Consider the following 27,216-nt stretch of genomic DNA (forward strand, 5'->3'; position numbering starts at 1 on the left):
GATGCTGGGATTCATTCCACGGCTGATTAAACAGAAATCCAAGTGTTTTCTCGGGGGGGTGTCACAAAAGCAGAGTCTGAAGAAAAAGTAAAGGCTGCACTCTGATGCTGGTCTGAGGGTCATCAAAGTATTTCAGATTTCAAGGTTTTCATACATGCCCCCTCTTTGTGTTACATTATTCTCCAATGAACAATGGAGTTTTTTTTTTATTGAGATTAGAAAGCGAGAAGAGCAACCGGAACTTTTCCTCTGGTACTCAGATCTCGACTCCTTTGAACTCAAGCTACATACCAAGGATCAGCTGATATCAGCACCAAGAAGAAGGAAAACCAATTCATTTACTGATGAGTGAAGAGTTGATCAGATATTTTTAAACATTTATAGTGGTGCATTCACACCGGACGCAATTCGGGCACCAAATTCGTGTCTGCTGTCTCTCTTTTGATGCATGTCAAATTTACTGCTCGGAGCAACTTCCAAAGTTTTTCTGGACTTCATTTGTTGAACACGTCATGGAAAACATGGATGATGTTGAGCCGGTAGCATGGGTTTATATCTTTTGGAGAACTCTACAGAGACTCTGGCAAGCATATCGCCATGTCTGGGTTCACCAGAGTTTCTCCAGGTGCGATGTACCTCACACCTGAGGGCCATTTTATTATTGTCTTGATGGAAATGAGAAAAACATCATAAGCCCTTGAAGCTATAGCGATCTTGCTCGCTACAACGGCACCCGTAGCAGCTCTCCATGTGCTAGGCAGCAAACTACCAACGGGCCAGCATCACTGCCAGGTCCCGGCAGAGCTAGCATGCTCCGTTGCCCAAGGACCGCTACACTGTCCACCAGGCGGCTAGCTAGTATAGCAGGCACGATTGTTCCAGCTCCATGGGCTCTGTGACAGCCTGGAGACCTGTCCAGGCTCCTTCCTTTGCCCAAGAGGAACCGGGATAGTCTCGGGCAATCCCGTGGCCCCAGCAGGTTAGGAAAATGGATTTAAGTTCAGGACGAAAGTTTCTGCATTGAGCAGCCATTTTGGATTTATTTTTCTAGCCTTTGATGGAGTCACTGAAAACACCACATGCTTAAAGCTGAGTCCCTGATTGGTTGCCACGCCCAATCAAGTTGCAAGACCTCAGATCGCGTCTGTACATAAACACTGAAACTTGACTCCCCTGCCCTGTGAATCATGTAAACAATAAATTATTCTACATTTTAAACATTTGTATACATTTTATTTTTTAGTTTAATTGTATGAGCTTTTCACTCTTTAATTTTTTATGTTTGAATTTTCAAGAAGGCTAAAGTTCCTTCTTCTGGATCAAAGTAGTTCTTATTTTTTGCCCAATTTTCCAAAACGTTTTAGAAATTCCTGCCACGTTTTAAAGCTCACCTGAAGTTTTTGAAAAACAACAACAGCAATCTTTAACAGGACTTTAGTGCACGACATCGAGAGATTTCCCCCTTCCTGCTGCTTCACAAGCTGCTCTCTCTACAAGCAAATGCTGACATGGCGATCCACGGCAACAGCTGCCAAAGGGTCGTCGCTCGGGAAACCGAAGCGCTTTGGATCAACTAAAGGAGAGAGGACGTCAACAACATGCGTGCTACCGAGTTCAGGCGAGTTTGAGGCTGATCCTCTAATGCAAAATAAATCTGAAGGCAGGTGAACAAAACTGGGAGGGCGACGTCCTGCTGTACAGACTCGCCAAAAGTCCATTAAACGTCTGAGTGGTCATTAAGGAGCAATAAATGTCAAATATTTTACTGTGAGTCACCTAATGGAAAAATAAGAAAATGTGAAATCTAACACAGAAGACACACACAGTCACACATCCACTGAAGCTTAAGAAAAAGCCATCATTATATATAAAAGAAGGTGAAACCTCAAGGCAGATCTTCAGCCCAAAAAAAAAAAAAAATTCTACATATTAGTCCATTTCCGTCTAGTTCCAGTATCTCATTTTGCACCAGGGTGCTCTGGTTCCACAGCACCTGATGCAGACCTTGTTTGTCCAGGTGACATCTGAGCCTGTATGATATGTTTCACTGTCTCTCGTGGGTTTTGAGGCTGGCAGTATAGGGCCTAGCCTTAGGACCCACACTGGATCATGATAATTGCTCATTGCACCACCAAGGGAATCAAACCCTGTGGGACCTCCAGATACAAACGGACAGGATGGAAATGGAGAAACCAACCAGACATTGTAGTGGTGGATACAGAACAGAGGAAAGCCGTTATGGTGGATGTGGCAGTACCAAGCGATAGCAACGTCAGGAAGAATGAACATGAGAAACAGGAGAAACACCAGGGAGTCGGAGAAGAACTGGAGAAAGCTTGGAAGGTCATGACCCAAACTTTATGACCAGCCCAGACTAACATTACCAGTGGAACGAAAAATGTCGATCAATATCGGAGCCATCCAGCTGTGCAGTCTCGGTCCAGATTCCAGCTCAGACCAGGAAACCAAAGACGTGGCAGCATCAGAATGGAGTGGAGCACGGATTGTAGTTTGTATGAAACAACTTCAAACTTATAAAAAAGTATTTTTTTTCGTCTGGTCCTGATTCACCACAATGTGAATAAATACTCAGCAATGCAATTAAACTTGTAATTTCCTTTACATATGCCCTCCATCATGAGAAAATGCTACAAGAACATGCTAAAACCCCATTTTCATTGGAGTTGGGCTTTAACACAATACCTTCTACATCATCAAAAAACAAGGAGATATGAGTTACTGAGGGCCAAAGTTCAGGAGGACCTCACACAGACCCTTAAGGGATATTTGAAAGATTCCCAGTGGACATGTGAAGCATGGTTTTGGACTGTGGGAGGAAGCTGAAGTGCCTGCAGAAAACCTGAGAAAACCCACACATGCACCTCCACAACACAACTATGCAGCCCACTACACAACTAGTTCTCACATTTTTATTAATGTCTCACAAATGTTTAGTCTTAAACTTTGTGCTGAAATCCAGACTTCTGTTTTTATTGCTTTCACAGAAAGCGCTGCGTGACAATTTGAGAGCAGCGAGAGCTTTCCCGGCTCCAAAACTGCTGCTAAATTCAGCCGTGAATGTATTTCAGGCTACAGTCGGTTATAAATAATGCATTTTAATAAATAGTTGCTGACGGAGTTACTCCCACACAGAGGTTTCGGCAGAGTAAAAGCATGACAAACACACATTACTAGATGTTATCTGCACAAGAACATTCTACTGAAAGATCTTCTTTCCACCACAGAGATAAACCAGAGGCCATTATCAGAGTTCATGAAAGAATTTGCATAATATCCTGTATTTTTTTTTTACCATCCCTGTGCTGAGCTTCACTCAAAAATGCTACCGGAAAAAAATACTCAAACGGGACAGAAGGCAGAATTTAGACTCTAAGGAAGAAAATTTCAGGTTCTTTGAAACATTTAATTTTCCCAACAATGCATAAATGTTTAATAATTTCTAAATTAATGAAAAAATGTAAAACTGAATGTAAAAGGAGGCTGTGAAGACTCAATGAAAAAAATAATATATAGTAACCTGTATGACGACACGAAAACCGATGATGGTGTATTGTGAATTATTTTTAAGGCTAACTTATGATGTACAGGTGATGCTGTCGTATGATGTCCTTATGCCACACTCTAGTTGTCAGCAAGATGTGAGTACTGGCTCCTTATTAATCTGTAGCTACTCACCTACGAGTTCTTTAAGTGTTCACTATGACCTGTCACCATGCAAATAGAAAAAAATGTGTATGAACATTTTCTCTCTATAGGTTAAGCGATCGGTCTACGACTGATAGTTTTGGAAGGTGTGTGGACCACCTTTGTGCCCCGTACAGGTTTGATTATTTTTCACCTGCAGACTGTTGGGACTAAAGCCTAGCTAATGCTGAACCTTATATATTAAGAATTTTAGTTTTTATGTGAATGAAGTGGGTCTAACTGGGATTTTGGTTTTACTCTTGAAGCCTATTCTGAATCTAGATTTAACCCGGAGACTTGTTGGTTTTAGGTCTGGTGCGGTGCCCGCTGCCACATGGCTGGAGGACGCCAGTTTACTGTAAACATCCAAACTTTATGCTTCATGCAAAACAAAGAACAATAAGTTTGTTTGGGAGAAGCTAGAGAAAAAGACATCAACAATCTGGTTTGGGGTCATAGTTATCTAAAGCCTGTAGCGTACGAGTGTGAGCCGTTGAATAGAGTTGAGGCGTTTCTTCTACAGGCTGAGAGTGCACAAGCGGAGCAGCTGGTGTATCCGCAGCGCCGTGGCCGCATGTGCAGAGGTCTGCTTGTTGCATCAGCAGGGTGACAGACAGAGCCAAAAACCAACGCGCCCGGCGAGCCTTTGTGTGCGGCTGTCACTCAAGTTTCCAGCTGCTCAAAAGCACAAAGGCAGCGATGCTCCGCTTTGTTCGGCAGCTGATAAACAACCACAATTTCCATCATGAGAAGAGAACGGCGATGAGAGGCTGATAATGGGGGCGCGGCCTTCATCACACTCTCACTGGAAACTGATAATAGTCCAGCCGCTGATACGCCGAGTCATCATTTATAGTTCTGAGAGCTGGAGAACATTGTAGTGAGTTTTCATAACGATCCGGATTCAGAATCTGAGGAAAACATAACATTTATTGAACGGGAGAATGAAGATACGAGTCGTGGATGTTGTTGTTTTGTGGGAATTTACCTAAATTATTAAACTATTTTCTCTATAGAAATCACGTGCATAAAATAGACATCAAAGCACTTCAAAAAGAGCACAGTCCGATAGTTAAACTATGTAGTTTTGTCTTTCATACGGATTTCCTTACAAATATTCAACTAGATTAGATTAGAAATAGTTTATTTCAATCAAAAGAAAAAAAATAAATTCATGTGCGATTCATGATTCATGTGCTACACAATCAATCATCTGAAGTTTACATCATAAAGACATGTCAAACACAGGATAATTAGCTAGAAAACGGACTAGCTTTTCAAAATAAAAGTGTCAACAGAAAGAGTCATGAAAACAGAGTCCAACAACCTTCATATTCAATAACTCTAATAGTAAACTCATTTGAAATATACAAGTTAGTCAGTGTGAGAAAAAATTAGACCATTAAACAAATCTTCATATATTGGATTTTATGAATTGTGCTAATTTAGCTTGTTGCAGACTGCCATTATTGGACCAAAATATAAATTATTGGATGAAACTCTACATAAAGTATCAAATAACACATTTTCAGTCACTTTCCTCCAATAATCAACAAACATTTGATTTTTATTTTCAGTGTTTTCTTTTAAAAATCAGACTTTTCCAGTTAATTGTAGTATTTGTCTGTGGCATAGACTTGTTTACATGTCAGATCTTGTTTATTCTGTTCATACGTTGCTTTTGTTTTTCACGTCGCCTCTCTTGTTCATACGTTTTGGCACTTTTGTTTGAATTTACACAATTTTAGGCATTTTTCAGCCTTTTTTCACTGCAATTTTACAAATCTCTAGCAATACTCAAGTCTCCCTTGACAAAAAGGATCTAATCTCAATGGGATTTCCTGGTAAAATAAAGGTTAAATAAAAAAATACAATTTAAACGCTTATGGTCTTCAACTAGCCAGGGATTTCACTATGTTTTTGTTGTTTTTTTCAATGCCTTTTCCTACAATTTATAGCCAATATTGGTGTCTTTTGCCATTTCTTCTTCAAATAATGATCTTTCTGCAATAAATGGCTTTTCTTCAATCCAACAAATTTCTGCCATTTATTGACAATATTACGGATTTCTGCAATGTTTTCTGCAATTTACAGTAAACTTCTACTCACTAAGTGATGCAACTAAGCAAAATAAAGCAACCTCTTTCTCTCCTCCAACCTGTTAGTCAACAGCACCAGTGTTGGTAAAACGGACTGATCCGGTTCTGTTTGGGATTCCAATGACTGATTTAGGTTTGGTTTAATGTCAGGTGTTTTTCCTGACACAAATCTCTGCATTTACCTGGATTCAGGGCTGGCTCAAAAAGACTAACTTAAATGTCTAAATTGACTTCATGCATCGAGTACAGACTGTAACAGGCAAATCATCAGATCCAAAACCCAGATTATTCTTAATTCCTAACTAAATGTCTTCTACTGCAGACTCTAGCTGGTGAAAATGGGTCAGTTTGACCCTCTAGTAGTTTCTATGGAGAACTGGAAGAGCTCTAGAGGCTCTGATGCACTCCGGACTTGGCTGCACATTTTCAGATCACTGGTTTTGTTTCCCAGCAGCCTCCAGCAGATAGAAAAGGCTCTTTACTCGCTGTCCTTATCAGTTCCTGATCTTGTTAGCATTTCTGTAGTCACACCACTGATCGCTGTTTCTGTAGCGGGAACAGAATTCTAGAAATAAAGAAGAGAAGAAACTCTGGAGCTCTCTGACTGACTTCATACATCTACTGCAGATCCTAATCTGATACTTAGGGAAACAGCTTTGATATATTTTTATAAACCAGCCAAACTGGAACAACAATGACTCATTCAGGTGCAGGAACAGGGACTGAAGTGAAGCTTCAGATCTTTGTCTGAAGTTTCTTGTTTGTTTTGAAATGAACATATCAATGATGACAAAGCAGATCAATGCTGGTTTATGCTGCAACATTTAGGATTTGGACCAGGAACTATTGATTTCCTCGACCTGTGCCTCAGAGTTACATGAATCCTGTCCTCTGTTCTGCAGGTTGTGGTTCTCTGTTTTGCTTCCGTAACTTCCTGCCTTCCTGCCTTCTCCTTTGTTCCCAGCAGATTCTTGTTATGGTCTTTAGTCTTTTGTCTCTAGAATCTCAGTGCTGATTCTTTTCATAATCGGATCCTTCAAAGTCCAAATGTTTTTAAATGATAAAGATTCAACTTTTGGACCTTTAGGAAGCTAAGCATCACCAAGAAGAAATCCAGAAGAGTAAAAATAGCTCCAACACGATTTTTAGGAAAAGTCCAGATGTTCAGGTTTAATCAACAGAAGCCAAAAAAAATCTAAAAATGTTATCCATCTATTCAAAATATGATCAGAATTCATGTTGGAATGTTTGTTTTTGTGTGTGTCTCAGGTTCTATAATGAAAAATTATTCTGGATTAACATCCGGACATTTCTTTTAAGTGTGAAGAAAACCAATTTTAGTTTTGAAGAAACGTCCCATAAAAAACCACGGTGAGGAAATAGAATTATTGTCCAACATTACATCTGATAAACTATGAGAAATGAAGCTTCGTATGGAAGAACTGGAGCTTCCAGAGGAGCTGCTGATCAAACTGCAGATGAATGTTTGAGCTGCTAATCATAAACGCCACATGGTGACTTCAAGGTCTTAATGATTTCATTTGTAAAAAGGAGTTTCAGAAACTGTTAATTTCTGCAGCTTTCTAACGTGAACACAGATTTCTTAACAACATGAAGGGAAGCTGCATGCAAAGGGCTGTGGGTAATAAGTGGGGGTGTACAAAAATATCCGTCTCATGAAGTATCGCAATACTTCGCTTGCCGATATTTGTATCAATATAAAATGCTACCAAGACAATATCTAGTTAATTATGGACGAGCAAAAATGTAGTTCAGCTTCTTCCTCGACCATACATATGAAACATTACTGGTTAAGACACGTTTAATCTTTGTGGGGTCTTTTCCTAGGCTGAAAATCTTTAGTTGTAAATTCAGGCAAAGTTCCGATCATTAAAAAAAAAATATTTACAAATTTATTTTTATGTGAAAAGTGCATAATTATTCAAATAACGTTTTTACTATATTTATTAATATTATTTATTATATTTTATTATATCATATTAAGTCATTTTTTTAAAAAGTGAAATATTGTCTTTAGTTATAATATATCGTGATGCATAACGTATCACAAAATGTGTATTGCGATACATATTGTATTATGACACGTGCATTACAATATGTATTGTATCGTGACACGTATTGCAATACATATTTTATCGTGACACGCGTATTGTAATTCGTATTGTATCCTGACATGTGTATTACGATATGTATTGTATCGTGACACGTGTATTGTGATACGTTTTTATCGTGACTTGTGTATTGTAATACACATTGTATTGTGATACGTGTATAACGATACGTTTTGTATTGTGATACGTGTATAACGATACGTTTTGTATTGTGATACGTGTATTGTAATTCGTAATGTATCCTGACATATGTGTTACGATATAAATTGGATCGTGATGTGTATTGTAATACACATTGTATTGTGATACGTGTATAACGATACATTTTGTATCGTGACACGTGTATTGCAATACGTATTGTATCGACAGACTCCTGTCAATACACACCTCTTGTAATTAGACATTGCAGTTAACGACATATTTCACCAAAAATACTTTTTCATGTATAGTAGTGTTGCAGAAACACAGCCTCCACTCACATTCACTGGCATTAAAACCACACATAAAAGCCCTAGAGAACAAACGGACTAAAGACCAGAATCAGAACCAGACCTCATTCAAAGATAGAAGCAGCCTCCCTCAGAAAGTCAAGTATTGATGCAAACTTCTCTACCATTAAATCTGATTTATGTTGTATCCACGAGAAGATAGTAAGATCAGATGAAATAGTTTGAAGAAAACATTTTCTTTTTATTTTTTAGTGATTCGAGTCTCAATGAAACCACCAGACACACCTGCAATAGCTCCTCCGCTCCGCCTACGACACTCCACGGAACCGATAACCCAAAAACCCACATGCACATGTAGCAACGTATAAAGATGAGCTGGTTGTTGTTTAGAACTCTAGGTGAAATTTAAATCCGACAATTAAACTTTACTTTTTAATGAGTTGATTATTATTGTTGAAGTATATTCATGACTCAGTTTTTCAATAGCTTTTATCATCTGTACGTCATATAGTTTCTAAAAAGATAAAAGACAAATTTGTTATGAAGCATGACAACTGTCTCCTAGTCTCTTTGTTAAATGAAATAAAGACTTTTTAATTAAAATTATGAAATCAAAGACTTTAAACTGAAATGTTATTGTTATAATAAATCTGGTCTTTGGTAATTCATTTCCAAGACAGATTTCCCTGAATGCTGCGGTCACCTCAGAGTGAGAAGTCAGAGGAAATACGAGATCTTTGACAGAAATGGACCTTGGAGACTAAACTGAATCTGTCTTCCCCCCAGTTTCTGCAAATGTTTTTTTTTCCCAACATGCATGATTGAGATGTAGTTCAAAAACTAATTCACAGTTTTATTTCTCACATTTGAACACAAACAAAATAAACATATTTTGGTCTGAAAAATTATTCAAGTAGTTAGATTTATTTAAATGAAATACAATGAATCTGCTCATGCCAGCGGAGCTCAGGAGACGGGACACCTGTGCAGGTGTTTTAATGGAGAAACGTTCACATTAATTCAGATTATTTCCTGAGATTACTTTCAATAGATCAACAGTAACAACCACGATTAGAATGATCGATATTTGGGGGTTCTGGCCTCTCCCCCCCTCAGCTTCCACCCCTCCCCTTTCCTCACAGAATATCAATCTGTCAGGATGCGCGCGCACGCGGCCGTGTACAGGATGCGTTTTTGGCGTGCTTCCTCGGGCGCACGCGGCTCCCGTCCTCCGCGTCTGATCGATTCCGCGGCGGCTATAAATAAGTCCGTCTCTCGGAGAAGCCGCGGATCCGGGCAGGCCCTCCTCCCCCTCTCCGCCCTGCAGGAGACCCGCCTTCACCTGCGCGGAGGCGCGCGCAGCCGCCGCAATTTTTCCACACAAAAAAAGCGCGCCTTCCCCGCGGGCGGCCGCCGCGCGCAACGGCCGTGCAGGTGAGGCGCACCGGCTCCTGGAGGCTCCCGCGTCGGTCTGCACCAGCGCCCCAGACCCGCGCGCGCGCGCCCCGGTGCAGCAGAACTGCAGTCCTCAAAGGAACCGCGAGAAACAGTGGCGGCTTCCGGTGCGTTTTGGCGCCCGTTCGTGTTTACTGACCTGCCGGCGGGAGGAGAGGCGCAGCTGCGGAGAAGATGCGGAGCGTCTGACGCCGAGGCTCCGTTTGATGCCCGTCCTATATCCCGTCTCTCTCTCCAGCGCCGCCGCCCCCCCCGCGCACCATTACCTCACAGCCTCCTCTCTGCTCCTCCAAGACGGGGGAGGGAGCGGCGGAGCGACGCCTCCGTCGCGGTCAGGAGCATCAACAATATCAACAAAAACATAAAACATTTTAATGAGGACGGATAACGAGGACCAAATGATGCCCCGCCCACTGGACCACACCCAAAAAAACTTCTGAACATTTTACTCTGAATTTCAAAATAAAAATAAATGGCGCCATTCAAAATAAACAACCACGTTGTAATGTAGAATCTAACCAACAAGTTACTTCAGGAAAACCATGAAATATATTTTCTCAGAATAATTATATATATAACAAAAACAATTTAAAAATCTGAATTCTTCCCCCTACCTCTACATTTAGCCCTCCAAGTGGAGAGTTATGGAAAAATTAGAACGTCACTCCCACTTGATGATGTCATCAATAGTCGCCGGTCAGGTAGCGTTAGCGTGGAGCTGCTAGCGCTCAGATATACATATCAACATTGGGGGTAGTGAAGGTAGTTGATCACTGCTAGCTTAAGCTGCTAGGTTTGCGGAAAAAGTGTTTTTGTTAGCCTGGGGGCGGAGCTGACTCTTCCTGGAGGGGGCGGTTCTCAACTTGTGACATCAGCATATGAGGACCCCTCGTTTTCATGGGTATGGGAGGGGCTAGTACTGAGAGTGCAATTTTTAGAGGATTACTCAGAAATGAATGAACGGATCAAAAATTTGGGTTCTTTATAGTGACGAATGAAAGTAAAGTTTTCTTTTCATGGTATGGACTCTTTGAAAGAACTATTCTGGACATCCCTACCACATCAAAAGCCCCACAATTGGAGGGACAGCGGTATCATTCAGCCTAAATGACTTTATACAAAGTAAAGCTCATAACTTTTAATTCAAACTACAAGAAACAACATTTTACTGTTATAAATAAATAATAAAGTGTTTCTACAGGACACGCCCACTTTTTTACATACTACACACAGTTTACATGCCACATCCACATTGTTTACCGACCCTGACCACGTTATGAACACGCCATCCCGTTTCTGGCATCATATCAATCATTAGGAGGCGCCTGTACCTGCTCTTTACATACCTGTCCTAGTCGTTGACGTAATTGAAACAGGTGCTCAGGTGAATCTCAATCAAGCCTTCTCGTTGCCACACCCACATGGTTTATGTTCCATGCCTACATTGTTTATATGATACTTGACTTGAATAAATTCCACTTTTTCTAAGCTTGAGTGACATACAGTATTTATATAAATCCATTTGTTTAGAACTTTGGTTGCCATGGTGATCTCATTCTAAAGTATGGTCCTTGAAGACTCACCATCGGTTCTGCTGCATTCACAGATTTTAGACCATTTTATTCTCTAATGTAGAAATTTATTGTAGACAACTTGAGAACAAATTCTGCATAAAGAAATAATTGAAATAAAATGTTACATTTAATAATGTAAAGTTGTTTTTAAAATAAAGTTTAAAGAGTAACACTGGAGGCTGCAGAAGTCAGAATGGTCTGTTAAAGGAAGCAGGTAAAACGATCAAAAGTTAATGAAGAACAAGAACATCCGACAAAAGCCGGTGCTGCATTCAGGGGTCATCCGACCTCCGAGCTGCAGCTGCTGCTCTTCAGGATGGATCCTGGTGGAACATTAACGGACCGATTGTTAAATCGTCATTAGCTGCCTCACTTATCGCTGAACAAACACACAGACGGATGCAAACACACCTGACAGGTGCTCTGCGGTCACGCTAACGCCACACACACTCTGACACGAACTCCTTCAGAGCAAAACCATTTCAAAATAAAAGCATGGAGCTAGTAAATACAGCATGTTTGGAGTTAAGATTGTTTTAAAAATAAAATTACTCACACAATAACTGAGATTTTTATACTGTATTCAAATATTTTTTTGAAGTATAACATATTGACATTTTGAATGTTGAATGTTGAGGCTCCACCTACTTTTATTGAGGCATCTGATTGGTCTGTTTATAGATTGAATGAATTGAACTACAGAAAAATATAATAAAAAGAGAATCATCGAGAAGATGTTAAAAAGTCTGAGATTTTTGCTTCTTGGAGCCACTTCCTGTTTGGAACGCCAGGGAGGAGGGGTCACTCAGTCCAGTTCTCATATACAGTCGATGTGTAAGGATGACACATGTCTGTCATTTCTCTGCTTCCACTTCTGGTCTTCAGCTCGTTAGCTTCCTCCCTCCTGCTCGTTAAGAACATTCATCTTTGGAGCTTCATCAGAGGACACGGACTCAAGCTGGTCTCTGATCTCCACCCTGAATCTGCTGTGGACTCAGCAGGAGATCATTCATGCTTCTGCTGTCTGTAGAGCAACCTCTCAGATGATGGCTTATGTGCAGAGCTCAGAGTACTGGCTGCTCTATGAGGCTTCCTTCTGTGTGAGATGATGTTTGTGGTCTAAATGTTTATGAATGTTTACCTATACAACACTTGAACAGACTTCATCACATGTTGGGAGGTTCTAGACGGAATCACATCACTTTGTTCATCCAAACTTTCTCGTAAAGGATCAAAATAAATCTATGAACTGATCAAAATCCCGTCATCCCCACACCATCAAGCTTTCACCGCCATGCTTGACTGTTGCTCTGATGCTCTTTGTTCTGGTTTTGAGTCCAGATGTATTGAGATTCCACTAAAGTCTTACTTTTATCTCTGCGGAGGGAAAATGTTCAAACTTTAATTTAGTTTTAACTCTGGTTTAAAATCTTTATGATTTGAATCACCTATTACGACTTTTATTCTGAAAACACAGTCGAGGAGAGATTTTAAAATTGGAAAAACAACAGCTTGGGAGCGTAAATGTTTTTCAGGGTTCAGTGTTTTGATGCCATTTGTGTTGGTGTTTGTGTGGGCGGAGTTTCCTCACTGGATTAAGAGCTGCAGCTCTGAAAACCTGCAGAAGTCTAAAATCATTTCAGGAATAAAACTTCGCTTCTCGCTGACCAGATGTCGCAGGGAAAGTTCTGATCACAGAAACTATTAGATGGATCAGTTCTGGTTTATAAGGAAGCAGAAAACGGCCTGCCCTACTTTTTTTTACATCGTTTTCTCTTTATAACGAGATTAACTAACTTATAATGAGAAAATACTTTTTTTTTCTCGTTATAACGAGATATTATCTCTTTTTATCAAGAAAAAAAGATGTTTGTTTTCTCATTATAACGAGTTGTTATATCGATTTCTTGAGAACACAAGAAAAATAAACAAATAAAATAACTTCTTACTGCATAATGAGATATCTAATTTTTTGTTTTAACGAATTCTTAACTGGCTATAACGAGAAAAAGAAGTTTGTTTTCTTGAGAAAACAAGATAATCACTCGTAATAACAGGAAAACGAAGGTCTTTATCTCGAGAAAACAAGAAATGACCTTGTTATAACAGGAAAACTACGTTCTTTTTCTCGTTATAACGAAATATTATCTGATCAAAAGATCCTCTGATCAAAAAAATGTGGACAGGCCATTTTAGGCTTCCGTAGGTTCAGAGCAGACCAAAGGATTTACTGCATTTAATGTTTTCTTGACAACTGCTGTCAGAAACTTGATTATATTCTCCCCAAAAACATGAATTATCTTGATTCAAGCTTTTTCATCGAAGAAAAACTTGGAGCTTCCGCCTCATAGATCTGCTTTCCCTCTGTTCCGTTTGGATCTCCTTCCTCCTCCTGGAGCAGACTCTTATCTCCTGCTGCTCCATCACAGCTCTCTGTGAAGCTTCTCAGCGGTTCTGAAAGACGAGAACGACCCGTCAGCAGCAGAACTTCTCCTAAAGCTGCTGGAACTGGACTCTGTTGGTTTCTTCAGTTTCTGCGGCTCTAATGAGTCCGTCAATCACAGAGAGGAGGCCGGTTTATCACTGCAGAGGGAGCCATCACTTCCCACAATCCATCAGTTCTGTTATTAACCTGCAGGGTCCAGAAGCTGCAGCAGGTGATTCATGGAGAAGGAGAAGCAGCACAGCAAAGCGGTGGGCGGTGTGAACCAGACTATTTATATTTTTCTGTATTTATTATGTTTTGGACTTTGTTCATTTTTTCAGCTAATAACAAAAGCAAGTCACTTTGAAGATTGATCAGTTAACCTGCTCACCTGTTCAGATTTGATCACCTGTTCAGATCTGATCACCTGTTCAGATCTGATCACCTGTTCACATTCAAATACATTTCACATTTAAGGTTGTTTATTCTGAAGTAAAACATCTAAACCTTTCTTTTTTCATTTATTTTTATGACAAAATATTCCAACTTGTTTTTTTTTCCTTTTTGGTGACGATTAAAATCTGTTTCTACAAAATCAATCATTTTAATTTGGGGTCAATAATTTAATCTACTTAACTGCAGTAATTATCTGGGTGAAGGAGATGAAGCTGCTCTCATTTGCATTTTTAATTAGTAACTAAAAAGCTGATCAATAATTGAACAGAATAATGAAGGAATAAACCAATACGTCATTTATTTGAAGCTCCTCCCCTTAAATAACACCTGAACTTCCTCTGATTGGTTCTTCACTTTTCTCTATTAATTTATATTTAATGTTTCTTTTGGTCGTGGGGTAAAAATATTATTAAATAAATTATATTAATTAAATTAATAAATAAATTTTTAAAGAAACTCAATTTATTTTGAAATCTAATAAGATTTTAGGTAACTTTTTATTTTATTTTAGAAAACTGTTGAACGTATTCATCCTCTTTTCATCTGTGTGATAAACTTCATGTTTGTTTTAACTTGAACAAAACTTATTTTGATCCCCAGATTTAGATAACAATAACTTAAAATCTGAGTTTTACTGTTAGAAATGTTCCAATAGATGGAGATGAAAAAGTGCTGCTTTAGTTCAGACTCTGCATCAAAACATTGAAGAAAAAAACAGGCAAAAATTCCTGTTTTTAGGACGAAGGTTCAGACACTCAAACGCTGCAGTTTCTGTGAACATTTAAAAACTATAAAAATAAAAAAATCTACCATCATAGATGAACTAAGGCCTAAAATAAGAAGATTTAACCCTTCATCTGCTGTCAAACATCTCTGTGGAGAAAATGAAACAACTTTTTTTAAAAATCAGTTTTTCAAAAAATTGCAGATTTTGTTTAATGTTGCAGCAAAAATATTTCATTTTTTTTTGCATAGATTACATCAAAGGAATATTTTTGTTATAAGTAGAAGAATTTTTTTTTGTACATTCTGTGTAAATCTGATTATTTATCGCTTATGGACTGCCGCTAGATTCCATCGTCTTCATCACCAAAAGGCAGATGAGTCGAAGCCAAAATGACTTCAAAGGATCCTGACGGATCCAGTTTAAGGCTGTGTCTGTTTCAGAGCGTGCACGTGCACATGCACACTCAGCAGAATCTGATGAAGCACACAGCCTCTCCCTGGAGACAGCTGCCGTTCAATACATGTTCATATTGATCAGTCAACGCTGATTGCTGATCCAGACGTTGGAGTTTTCCTCCTGAATGCAGAAAAATCTGAGATTCTGGTTCCGTTTCACAGCCAGCAGCTGAGGCTTCAGGGAGAATCTCTGCAGCGTCTCAATCCGTCATTGAAACATGTTGGAAAATAAAAGAAATAAGTCATAAGGAACAACGTGGGGTTCAGTGTCCTGCCCAACGACACTTTAACACCTGGTGGGAATCAAACCTGTGATCCTCTGATCAGAGGTTGACCGCTCCACCTCAGCACCAACATCTGTCAAAAGTCATAAAGACACTATCAAACAAACGGTCAACATGTTTCATTAAAAGTAAAAAAAATCTAAAATTCACAGAAAAAAATGAACTGGAATCAGATCAAAGAAACAACTTCAGAAACCAAAACTAATGCGGTTACCATGGAGATATTTTAGGGTTTATTCCCATATTCAAATTTAAATTGGATTAAATTGACTGCAGAGATTCAGTTCATCGGTTTCCATCCATTTGACTGGAACTGCAGGAACTTTATTGTGAAAGGGCCTAAAGATGAGAATAAAACTGATCTGTTCTGATCATAAACATTAAATGATTTCTGTCCCATGAATACTGATCCACTGATCCACAGATGGGCTGACTCCACCTACTCACCTGACTCCACCCACTTACCTGAAAATCCTTTGACTACAGTAAAGATGATCAGACAATCCTCAGATCTTGCTTTGATCTGCTTTGATCCTGACTTTGGTCGGTCACTGCTCATCACATCTTCATAAGAGAGCGGCCTGTAGCCACGCCCACTAACACTTTCACACTGATGATGAAATTTCCCCGTCACTATACAGTTCAGCTGAGGTTTCCATAGCAACCATCATTTTGAACCTTTCATGTCTCTACATTAAAGGGAATTTTCCCACTAACCTATGTTTGGATAGACCACGCCCACATTGTTGACACGGCAACGATTGACATGTTGATTCTTTAACCAAGAGATCCCGTCGAGGAAGACCTGGATCTGTGAAAGCCTGTTTCATTCGTCTCCATAGCAACCGCGCCACGACCAGATCGTTTTTAAAGAAAATTTCAGCAGTTTTTCCCAAAAAAATCAGAAATATTTGGTCGTGTTCGGTTGGGGCTCCTGTGACGACTCTCACAAACCTTTGGATCACATTGGGGGGTTGATTTCCTTCATAATCTAGTCATACTGCAGCCGTCTGTCCTGAAGAACAGAGCTGGACGACAGGAAGCGTGACACGCAGACATCCTGCCACCTGCTGGTTTGGAGGAGAAGCCGGCGGCGGCTGGCTCCGACTGTAGGCCTGGAACCGGCAGTCTGGCTGTGACGGCATGTCGAGGCGGAGATGATGAAGAGATCACAGAGAGACCTGGCAGACTCGGATCACGCCTGTTTACGCTCAGCTGCTCCAGTCTTTAGAGGACGAGTCGTTTCTGCCAGAAAAGACTAAAACTAAATTAAATCAGATTCTTGTTTTTGTTCAGTCTTTGTTTTTCTAAAGCATTGTTTTCTGCTAAATTTATTTCAACAAAATAACGTAAAATTCTTATTTAAACAATAATGTAGAGAAAAGAGTTTCTGCTCTGACCTGCAGGAAGGAAGTGGTTTGTTTTCTGGGAAGAGTTCGTCATCTCCAGCGTTCATCTCAGCGTTTGATGTTTTTATTAGTCATCAAAAAACGTGTTAAAAAATACATTAATATTTTAAACCCTGATTATTTTCAATTATAATAATAAATAATTATGGTAGAAATAAATTACAAAACCCATTTTAATCAAATTATCTCCCAGTTCAAACCAAACCCTGTGACATCTCACTCTGATCAATATTTCCATAATTTATCATTTTTATTTAAATACTAAAATATTTACTTTTATGATATTGCAACATTAAAATCTAAAACCAGTTCTTAATTTTAGAGAAACTCAAACTTCTTCAGTAAAAAAGAAAATAGTTTATTATAAAAACAAGTATTTTACAGCTTTAAAGTTCTTTGTACAAAATAAAATGAGTTAGCTGCGCCCTCTGCTGGAGACGGGACGTTACTGCAGCGAGTCCTCTGCTGCCCCCCTCAGGAGTCGTTGGGGAGGCCGAACAGCTTGACCGTTCCCGCCTCGCGGTTGTTGTCGTACTTGCCCTCCTTGTCGTCGCAGGCGTAGGCCAGCAGGGGTCTCTTGGGGTGCCAGGCGACGGTGAAGGTGGGGGAGTCGCACTGCACCTCCCACAGCTTCTCCCCTGCAGAGCGGAGGAGGGAGGAGGGAGGGGCTTTGAGCGACAGCGGGGTGGGCGGGTCATTTCTGCCCGTAGGTTCACTGACCTGTTTCCACCTCGGCGATGTCGATGAAGTGATCCTCCGACGCTGAAGCCAGCATCTTGCCGTCGTGGCTGAAGCTCAGCGTCCTCACCGGCCAGTCCAGCCTGCAGCAGAGCAGAGACTCGAACGCAGCTCACAGCAAACCGAGGACTCGCCGAGGCCACACCCACCTGGAGAAGCAGCGCACGCACACCAGCTCCTCCACGTCCCACAGGCTGACCAGCGCGTCGGCGCTCCCAGTGGCGAAGTATTTCCCCGTGGGGTCGAACTTGATGCAGATGCAGTTGGACGGGTGAGCGTTGATGGACTGGATGGGCTTCAGCTCCGGGTAACTGCACAGAACCAGAACCGCGTTCAGTCCAGTGTAATGAGCCGGCGAGCAGCCACGGGCGTGACGGCGGCGCCCTCACCTCAGGATGTTGATGCAGCCGTTGCCGTTGGTCAGGAAGAACATGTCGTTGTCGTTGTTCCAGGAGATCTCGTTCACCTCGAACTTGAACTGCTCCTCCGCTCGGGAGCGGTGCGTCTTGGCGTCGATGAAGGTCACCACGTCGTCTTTGTTCCCGACGGCGATGGTCTGGCCGTCCGGACTCCAGCAGATGTTGATGTTCTCACCTGGAAACAAAGCTTTGGTTATAAAGAGTCCGGGGATTTTCAGGAGAATCTGGAGCGGCGGTTCTGCAGATCCGACCCGTTACCTTTTGTGTTGACGGTGGCGATGCACTTGGTGGTGCGGACGTCCCAGATGCGGATGGTTTTGTCTCCGGACGCCGTGACGAACAGGTCGGGGTTGTTGGGGTGCCAGCACAGCTGATCCACGCTGTCGCCATGACCCCGGTAATTGTTCTCCTTCACCTGGAGAGAAAACACGCTTCAGTGGGCGGGGCATCACTCAATCTCAGGCTATGAGATCATGGATGAAGCAGAACATGAAATATTTGATCGAAATCCCTCTTAAACAGAAAACATTTAAACCAGATCCTAGATTTATTGATTTAAACTGATCATCACTTCAGCTCCGAGCCAGAATCATCATCTGATTCACTTTTTACTACTTTAGTTTTATTTTCATATTTTATAGAAAGAACTAGAGACTACAGACAGCGTCTGCTCCTCAAATTAAGCCGAGAGTCCATCCCTTCTCTGGTCTGAAGACGATCTCTGAGTTTTAAAGATCTTTTAGCCCAACTCGATGCTAAAAATCAGAATAACAAAGTTCCTCCAAGAACCAAATGAAGAGATTTGATCTCAGTGTGATGGAGAAATCCATCAAAAGAACAAAGAAGTCCGTAGATCGAGAATTTTTAACAAGTTTCAATGAATCTGATGTTTCAACTCTAAATTCGTCACATCTAATCAGGATTTAAACCTGAGCTGAACGCGCGGCTGCAAATACTCTGAAAGACAGAATGAAATCTCGCGATAATACATTTAAAGACCCACACTGTCCCCTACATTTTTAAGCATTTTAACATTTTTTTCAGTAACCTCCCTCACAGTCCACACGCGCGTCCCCCTTTGTGCTAAAGCTAGCATGCTAGCAGAAAACCGGGCAGTGTCTCACCAATCGGTCCTTCTCCAGAACAAAAACACTCGCTGTTTTGTCGAAAGACCCGGATGCTAGCCTCCTGCCGTCGCAGCTCCACGCCACAGAGTGAACTTTCGCCGAGTGAGCCGGGAACTCCCGACTTTTGCTGTTATTTCTGAAGCTCTCCTGCATCTCCTGGTAGTACTGCGACGCCATCTTGGCTCCTCTGGGTGACGTCTTTTTGTACACAGGAGCGCGCGCCCCCTGCAGGCCGGAGGATGAAGTCAGGGTTGAGTTTGTGATGGACTCAGTCAGATTTACGAGCAATATGTTTAACAACTACTATTGTGTTTCAGTTCTCATATTTTAGTAAACATAGCAGGTTAATATTAAACCAAAGAAAAATGTTAAATATAAAAAACAACATAAAAAAAAACAAAATAGTGGAAAAAAAATATTAAATCAAGATGAATGCTAGATAGACTAGAATCCAGGGTGTTTTCAGACTGGACATATTTGGTTCACTTATAGTGAACCAGAGTTTGTTTAACCCGATTATTTGGAACAAAGTTTTAGTCTGAATACACCCAAGTGGACCTTTGTCCGGAACCGCTTCTGACCCGTCTTTGGAAATGGTTTCAGTTTGATTTAACCAGACTGAACTCCAGTTTGCTCTGAGATTCTTCAGTCAGAATAGGATTCATGCTCTGAGCGGAACAACTGGATCAAGTGACTACAAAACTTTGGGGCAGAACTTGGGGATTCCTTACCTCACAGCCAAGCTGTAATTTAACAAAAAATACAGAGATATTGAGGATACAAATAATTCGAATCATGTTCAAAAATTACGTTTATGGCACAGATCAGGTAAGTTTTACAAAAAGTTACAGAAATATTAAAGTAAAAGACACATTTTTTCGCCTCTCAGACTGGATATTTCTGATTTCAGATATGAAAGAAACGTGTTTGTAAAGATCACACTGCCCTCCTCTGGTCAAAAATAACAATACTTCATATAGTACTGGTTTTATTTTAGTAGAAACACTAAAAATGTCACAAGTTAAAGGCAGACCTTTACAGATCTACTCAGAGGTAAATGTTTGCTCAAATGTACACGTTCATTTTCATAAAGTGATTTCGGTAAACTTTTCTCTTCCCACTGAGAATCTAATGAAAAAAGACTCAAACTTTGGTTTGATCTGAACTGCAGTTTATTTCAGGTGATGCTAGAATGAAAGTTCAGGTTTAAAAACATGGAAACTCGATGCAGAAAATCTTGTTTGACAAAAGCGTGATCAGTGTGAGGGTTCAACTCCATGGGAGGGATGGTTCAAGGCTGCAGGCGTCTCTGACATCTACCTGCAGAGACAGGTGATCTCACTGGTGACACACGTCTCACTAGTTTCAGTTTCTGGGGTCAAATTCTACTTTAAACAAATAGAAATATTCAGCGTCGCCCCGGTCTGGTCTCTGACCGATTTACACTTCATTTCTGTGAATGTGAGGAAAATAAAAAGTTTATGTTTGGAAACACATCTGGACTAATATAAGACAAAAGTCAGCGTCCAACACATCTAAAGTGAGAACCGAACACCTGAAACCTGCGTGAGAGTCACTCGTTACCCATAATTCAGAAGACTGTTAGACAAAACTTTGCAAAACAAACATTTGCAGAAATGTTCACAGAATTTATCAAAACTCCAAAAAAGATACTCAAAGTTAGCAGAAAATTGAGACAACATTCATGCAGAATGAGTCGAGTGTGATTCCACCTTAAATGATGAATTATTTGCATATTTTTGAGCCTCTGAACTCGGTGAGATCCGAACTTCCTGTCCTGATTTCTGGTTCTTTGAACACAAAAAACATCCCAGGATGATTTAAAAAATCTCTCAGTCGTGTTGGATTTTACAGTCAAACTTTTTGGCTTTTGTTATGTTTTTATTCAGAACGGCTCCAGCATTCTCTGGTGTTGGTTGCCATAGTTACAGGAATCCCTGACGGAGTCGTGACGCTGCAGAGCAGATCAAAGGAGATTCACCATGAAGTTCAAGACTGTTAGCAAACTGCAGCTTCTTCCTGTTCTGCATAGCCAAACATGTTTATGCTACATGCTAGCAGCGTCCAATAGCATAGTTGGGATTGTTAGCGGTTAGCTAAGGCTTGATGAAGTCTGAAGAGGACTCAGAGCAGCGACAGAGGTTTGTCTCTGGGTCAGAACCCGGACAGACGGGATATGATCTGCGTTAGCATGGAGTCATTACCAGACAGTGTGAAGAATTAGCTTGTAGCAGCTGCTAGCTCGCATTGAATCACATTGAAGCTAACCCAACATTTGCTAGCGACTAACTTTTAGCTGCTAGCTAAAAATGTTAGCTGTTAGCGAGGCTGGTTATAGCTCGCTGTAGGAGATGCGGACAAATCAGGTTGGAACCAATGACTGTATGTGAGAACTGGACTAAGTGGAGTGTGACGTCCAACCAAAGTCAATTCAGCCGTTTTGTCGTGATACGGGTGCCGCCATGTTGGAACCATGTTGGAACCACCATTGGACGTACTGACAGCTGCTTATTTTTCTATAGAAGTCGATGGGATTCTGGAGCCACTTCCTGTTTGGAACTCAGTGCAATTCTCTATATACAGTCAACGGCAGGAAGGAGACTTTCATCGTAGTGATGTTAGAATGCAGAAACACAGATTTTCATGTTAGAAAACAGTCTCAAAGGTGAACTCTTGGTACAAAGGAACCTGCAGCTCGTAAAAATCATCGGAAAGGCTCAAACGTGGTTTAGGTCCTACAAAATAAAAGCTGGAGGTTGTGATGTCCGCGGCACGTGTGCATACAGGTCAACGGGCTCAGTGCTGATTGAGTGCAGGAAGACATCATTTCTGCTGGGGAGGGACGGGCGGGACAGCAGAGAGGTAGAGAGAAAACACAAGCACCTCGTTCCTCCCTTCATCCTCCTCCTCATCAAGGCCCCAAAGTGTTCCTGAGGATCCACCTGTCCTCCGAGCGCCAGTCCCGCCTCTGATAGTCCTACGCCGGACCCTGGAGCGGACCTGCGTCCCGCCGCTCGGACGCAGGAGGGGGTTCCACATGAAGAGGGGGGTCGTCTGTTTTCTGCTCCCATGGCTGCACTTTACGAGCAAAGGCCCACTGAAGGCATCTCGATTCTAGAAAAAGCTTTGATTTATCGATCATTCTGATACCACACGTCGTCTGCTGACTGATGAGCTCGCCGTTTCAGCTCGCCACCTGTCCATCAGAGCGTCCCGTTCCAGAGAAAAGCCTCCACTGACATGTCGTCCCAATGCGTTTGCATCATCATCTTTCGTTTAAAGTTTGGTTTTTACGTTGGATAGAAACTTGAGATGTTTCAGGAGTTAAAGAGTAAAATCATACGATCCAGTTTGGTTCAGACAGAACCAGAACCTCAGCAGCTGCTGGGAGAACCCTGTCTGGTTCCGTCAGTTAGAGGAGGCTTCGTGATAACGTTCAAGAGGAAGAGACGCTAACGCTAATGCTAAACACAGTTTGTGTGTTTGAAACTCCAACATCCCAGTTTCTGGAGTTTCTCTCCAGTGAAAAAACATAAGACTTCTATTTTTCTGTTTAACGTGAAGCTCAAAGGAGAAGTTCATGCAGATGCTGCGGTGCATAGAGAGTCAAACGTTTAGCCAATCTACGTTCGCATCCGACCGGTCGTCCTTTCAACAGTTAGATCTCATTAAAGGACGAATCAAACCCAAGAATTCTGTTCTATGAATGTTCTGGTGTCATGAAAGGCTTTCACTGAACCAGCAGAAGAACCGCAGAACCTGTGTGGAGGAGATGCAACAGAAGACTGCTGGTTCAAAGATAAATCAGTCCTGGCAGAGATTTTCCAAAAGTTCTCATTTCTTTCTAAAACTCTGAGACAAAAGCGAGAATCTTGGATTTGAGGTCCGAGCGTCAAATCCCGGCAGCAGTTCAAATTAGTCGACTCAGGAACCTGAATGTCGAGAAGATGATTGGAGCCCAAATCTCTACAGGATCCACAAACGTCCACGTCTGAAACCACAGATTCTGGGTTTTGTCTCAGACAGGGAAACCTGACGGGTGCGTTAGCTCCCCCTGGTGGACGTACATTTGGGCGTTTTGGTTGTTTCTCAAAGCCGGACGGTTGTTCGAGGGTTAAAACAAAAGTTTTCCATGGTCAAAGTGATGACAGTTTCTATGACGACGGAGAATAAAGTGAAAAAAGTTTCAGAAAAAACTGTGGAAACGTTTGGATGAACCGAGCAGCTGCAGAGCTTTTTTAAGGGGTCCTAAACTAAACTGAAGATTTTGTCCTTCAGGAAAGAGCAAATAAAACCATTTGTAATCATCCATCTACTCAAACACAAACGGCTGTTTCATGTTTTAAATTTTGATTTTTGAAACAATAATTCCAAAAGAATATTTTAGGGTTTTTTTTCATAAAAGTTTTACAAACTTTTAATAAATAGGGAACCTTTTAGAGATTAATAACATATATAGTTGTTTTAATATTATCTTTATATTTATTGATTCCAAAAAAGCCTTTAATCTCCTGTTTTGTTTTGTTTTTTTTACTTAATTTTAGTTAATTTGTTAGAAAAAAATCTTTTAAATCCTTTTTCATCTTTGAATCATTTCTGGTCTGTTTGGAAATTCCAGTTTTTAAGGTGGATTGGTTTAAGATGTGTGTGTGGGGGGGGTTCTGCAGTCGCTGCACATTCAACTATTTCAGTGAGGATTCTGGACCAGATCCTGGACCAGATCCTGAACAAGATCCTGGACCAGATCCAGAACAAGATCCTGGACCAGATCCAGAACAAGATCCTGGACCAGATCCTGGACCTGATCCTGAACAAGATCCTGGACCAGATCCTGAACCAGATCCTGGACCAGCATCTGACCCAATACCTGGACCAGATCCTGGACCTGATCCTGAACAAGATCCAGAACAAGATCCTGGACCAGATCCTGGACCTGATCCTGAACAAGATCCTGGACCAGATCCAGAACAAGATCCTGGACCAGATCCTGGACCTGATCCTGAACAAGATCCTGGACCAGATCCTGAACCAGATCCTGGACCAGCATCTGACCCAATACCTGAACCAGATCCTGGACCTGATCCTGAACAAGATCCTGGACCAGATCCTGAACCAGATCCTGGACCAGCATCTGAACCAGAACCTGAACCAGAACCTGGACCAGGAAAAGGTTTCTAAAGCCGCCTCTGTAGTGGATTTTTAGTGTGGATCTAACAAACGTTTGATTCTCCGCTTGGATCTAACATCACAAAAGGCATCGGATCTCTCAGGAATCAAGCGGGTCGGGACACGCAAACGAGACCCGAGTCAACACTCGGCGTCGCTGCTGCCGTTCAGCGGGTCGGTGTGGGCGGGGCCTTCAGTGTGGTCAACTCCATTGGAATTGATCTGATCCGCTTCCTCGACGCTGCGAACAGAGAACAGAAACAGACGTCACCTGCAGGCGCTGCAGCTCCGCCCCCTTACCTGAGCGGCGCCTCACCTGTTGATGCAGCCGTTGCTGACCGGAGGCTCTGCGGTTTCTTTCTCAGACATGGAGCTGCAGGACCTCCTCTGTCGGCCCGAGTCGGAGCTTTTCCTCCGGGCCACCGCTGGTCCCGGTCCTGAGGCCCGCCTCTCCGGACTGACCCGGGTCCCCGCGGCGTCTGGGGGGGCGCCCAGCCCCCCGGGGCTCTCTGAACTCTTTCCCGAGTCGCTGCTGGTGCGTCTTCCGTTCAGGCTGTCGCAGGACGACACGTGGGTCATGTGACCCTCGCGCTCGTCTGCAGGTCAGCAGAAAACGAGTTTTAGGGACGCAGTGATCATGTGGTTCTCTGTCAAAACCAAACGCCCCGTCTGCAGCCGTCCTGTTAGAACTCAGGAAGACGTCACATTCTGCTCTTACAGGCAGGAAATCCTCACAGTGAAACATGAACCAGAACTGGAGACGGTTCCAGCTTACCTCTGTAGTAAATGAATCTAAAATGTTGGAGTCAATTAGCTGATTAAAGCTCAGACGTTTGCAGGAATCCTGAACTCCTTTTGAATTTTTCTTTTCATTTAGTCTCCAGTTGTGTTGTAAATTGTAGAACTTTATCTGGTTTTTATGGACATTTCAGGTTTCATGGATTATATTCATGACTCCAGGTGCGTTACCTCCGGACGCCGCCTCTCCCGCTCTGTTACGCCGGCGTCTCAGGATGACCTCCAGCTCGCTGTCCTTCTTTCCTGGGGGGGACGGCCCTGACTCCTGGGAGCCTCGGCTGGGGCTCCTCTTCACCGTCTCCTGAGGAGAAGATCCCAGAGTGATTCAGGTGCAGCTCCAAACGTTTCCATGTTTCCTGTGACTGCACGCTTTGGAAACTAGACGCTTCTGAAAGGGAATTTGGTCTGAATTTATAATTATTTCATTTCAACTTTGAGTGAAACAACTTAAGGAACTGTTAAGTTATTCAAAATGTTAATTTCGTTCATGTATTGACATTCATGTCATTCACGTTTATTTTGTTCATGTCGTTCACAACATTCCTTTAGTTCATGCCTCTCAAAATGTTCATTTCTGTTTATGACGATTATTTTTCTCTTGTGTCGTTTCTGAAGAAGGAAAGACGAGGATGCTGCAGTAAATGGTGAGACTGTCATCTTCAGCTGTAAGGAGGTAAAGTGAGCGAACACTCACCAGAATTCCTTTCAGCTCCTCCATGGCGCTCTCCTGTGGTTTCTCCTCACAGACTGGAGGCTGTAGGAAAAGGAAATCTCAACAATGATCTCATCTTTAGAAACGTTCTCTTTTTTCAGTAAATTATTTGGTGGGGGGGGGTTAACCCCCAGGATTGATGATGAGATCAATGTACTCACTTTCACTGCTGTTCTCTGCAGCGGCACAACAGAGATGCATGGAGGGAGAAAGCAGATCAATCAGGCAAAGAGCTTTAGAAAGTTCCAGAACACGAGAAGAAACTGCAGCTTCTACAGAGCAAACCTGAGGAGATCTTTCCTTCATCTGCTGATGGAAAAACCTCCTAAAAACCACAACAATGATCTATCTCACTTTACAGCTAAATCCAGCTCTGTGAAGCTAAGCTAACAGCAGAAACAATATAAAATGCTAAGCTAACAGAAGACAACATATTAAACGCTGCATGCTAAGCTAACAGCAGAAACAATATTAAATGCTAAGCTAACAGAAGAAGACATTTTAAACACTGCATGCTACATGCTAAGCTAACAGTAGAAACAATATTAAACACTGCATGCTACATGCTAAGCTAACAGCAGAAACAATATTAAATGCTAAGCTAACAGAAGAAAACATTTTAAATGCTGCTTGCTACATGCTAAGCTAACAGCAGAAACACTATAAGACCCCTTCAGTGTTCTGGGTTATATCCAGTCTTTGTATGGGGTGACAGGAGGAGACCTGGGGGGTTCTGGACTGTTGGACCCGGATGACCCTCACCTTGCTGTCCTGACTCTTGACGGGCCTCAGGACCACGCCGTGTTTGATCCGCTCCATCATCTCGTTCACCGCCTTCACCTTCACCTCGTCCACCCCCTCAGCAGCTGCACAGACACAAAGCTGAAGGAACCTGCCGCCCAGCTGCCAGCAGACGTCAGGTGACCAGTTCCTCACCTGGGGGGGCTTCCACCTTTGCGGCAGCTTTGGATCCTTTGGAGGACTTCCTCATGATGGCGATGAGGGAGCTGAGGAGCAGAGAGGAGGTTCTGATGAAGCTTCAGCATCAACGAAGGCAGAGCCGAC

The 27,216-nt window shown here is 41.9% G+C and overlaps 3 protein-coding genes and 1 long non-coding RNA gene across 4 annotated transcripts in view; 1 reads left to right on the top strand and 3 right to left on the bottom strand.

Moving 5' to 3' along the window:
• Nucleotides 1–10,364, bottom strand: part of LOC112137826 (complexin-2) — a 42,566-nt gene extending 32,202 nt beyond the window's left edge. The window contains exon 1 of the mRNA XM_024260336.2: nucleotides 9,980–10,364. The gene's annotated coding sequence lies outside the window, so the exon portion shown is untranslated. The remainder of the gene's footprint in view (nucleotides 1–9,979) is intronic.
• The window catches only part of LOC112137827, a 65,780-nt gene extending 39,644 nt beyond the window's left edge, over nucleotides 1–26,136 (top strand). Inside the window, exons 2-3 of the long non-coding RNA XR_002917625.2 lie at nucleotides 25,574–25,768; nucleotides 26,055–26,136. This is a non-coding gene — a long non-coding RNA (uncharacterized LOC112137827). The remainder of the gene's footprint in view (nucleotides 1–25,573; nucleotides 25,769–26,054) is intronic.
• On the bottom strand, nucleotides 17,508–20,037 carry thoc3 (THO complex 3). The gene is made up of 6 exons (XM_024260331.2): nucleotides 19,452–20,037; nucleotides 18,586–18,742; nucleotides 18,298–18,502; nucleotides 18,058–18,219; nucleotides 17,891–17,991; nucleotides 17,508–17,808 (listed from the first exon to the last, which is right to left on the bottom strand). The coding sequence occupies exons 1-6, from the start codon at nucleotides 19,629–19,631 to the stop codon at nucleotides 17,645–17,647; spliced, it is 969 nt and encodes a 322-aa protein (XP_024116099.1). The 5' UTR covers nucleotides 19,632–20,037; the 3' UTR covers nucleotides 17,508–17,644.
• Nucleotides 20,604–27,216, bottom strand: part of shtn3 (shootin 3) — a gene marked incomplete in the record, with an annotated part of 16,266 nt that continues 9,653 nt past the window's right edge. Inside the window, 8 exon segments of the mRNA XM_024260330.2 lie at nucleotides 20,604–24,276; nucleotides 24,361–24,882; nucleotides 24,958–25,237; nucleotides 25,611–25,740; nucleotides 26,134–26,193; nucleotides 26,313–26,327; nucleotides 26,914–27,017; nucleotides 27,088–27,164. Of these exon segments, the coding sequence (XP_024116098.1) occupies nucleotides 24,783–24,882; nucleotides 24,958–25,237; nucleotides 25,611–25,740; nucleotides 26,134–26,193; nucleotides 26,313–26,327; nucleotides 26,914–27,017; nucleotides 27,088–27,164 (766 nt within the window).

This window comes from Oryzias melastigma, linkage group LG10 (assembly GCF_002922805.2).
Source record: "Oryzias melastigma strain HK-1 linkage group LG10, ASM292280v2, whole genome shotgun sequence".
NCBI lineage: Eukaryota > Metazoa > Chordata > Actinopteri > Beloniformes > Adrianichthyidae > Oryzias > Oryzias melastigma.

Excerpts from the sequence above, each read along its gene's own strand:
- thoc3 (XM_024260331.2), bottom strand. The coding sequence starts at position 19,631 with ATGGCGTCGCAGTACTACCAGGAGATGCAGGAGAGCTTCAGAAATAAC. Across the intron at positions 18,220-18,297 it reads GGCTGCATCAACATCCTGAG|TTACCCGGAGCTGAAGCCCA; the intron begins GTGAGGGCGCCG and ends GGTTCTGTGCAG. Across the intron at positions 17,809-17,890 it reads CATCGCCGAGGTGGAAACAG|GGGAGAAGCTGTGGGAGGTG; the intron begins GTCAGTGAACCT and ends TCCGCTCTGCAG.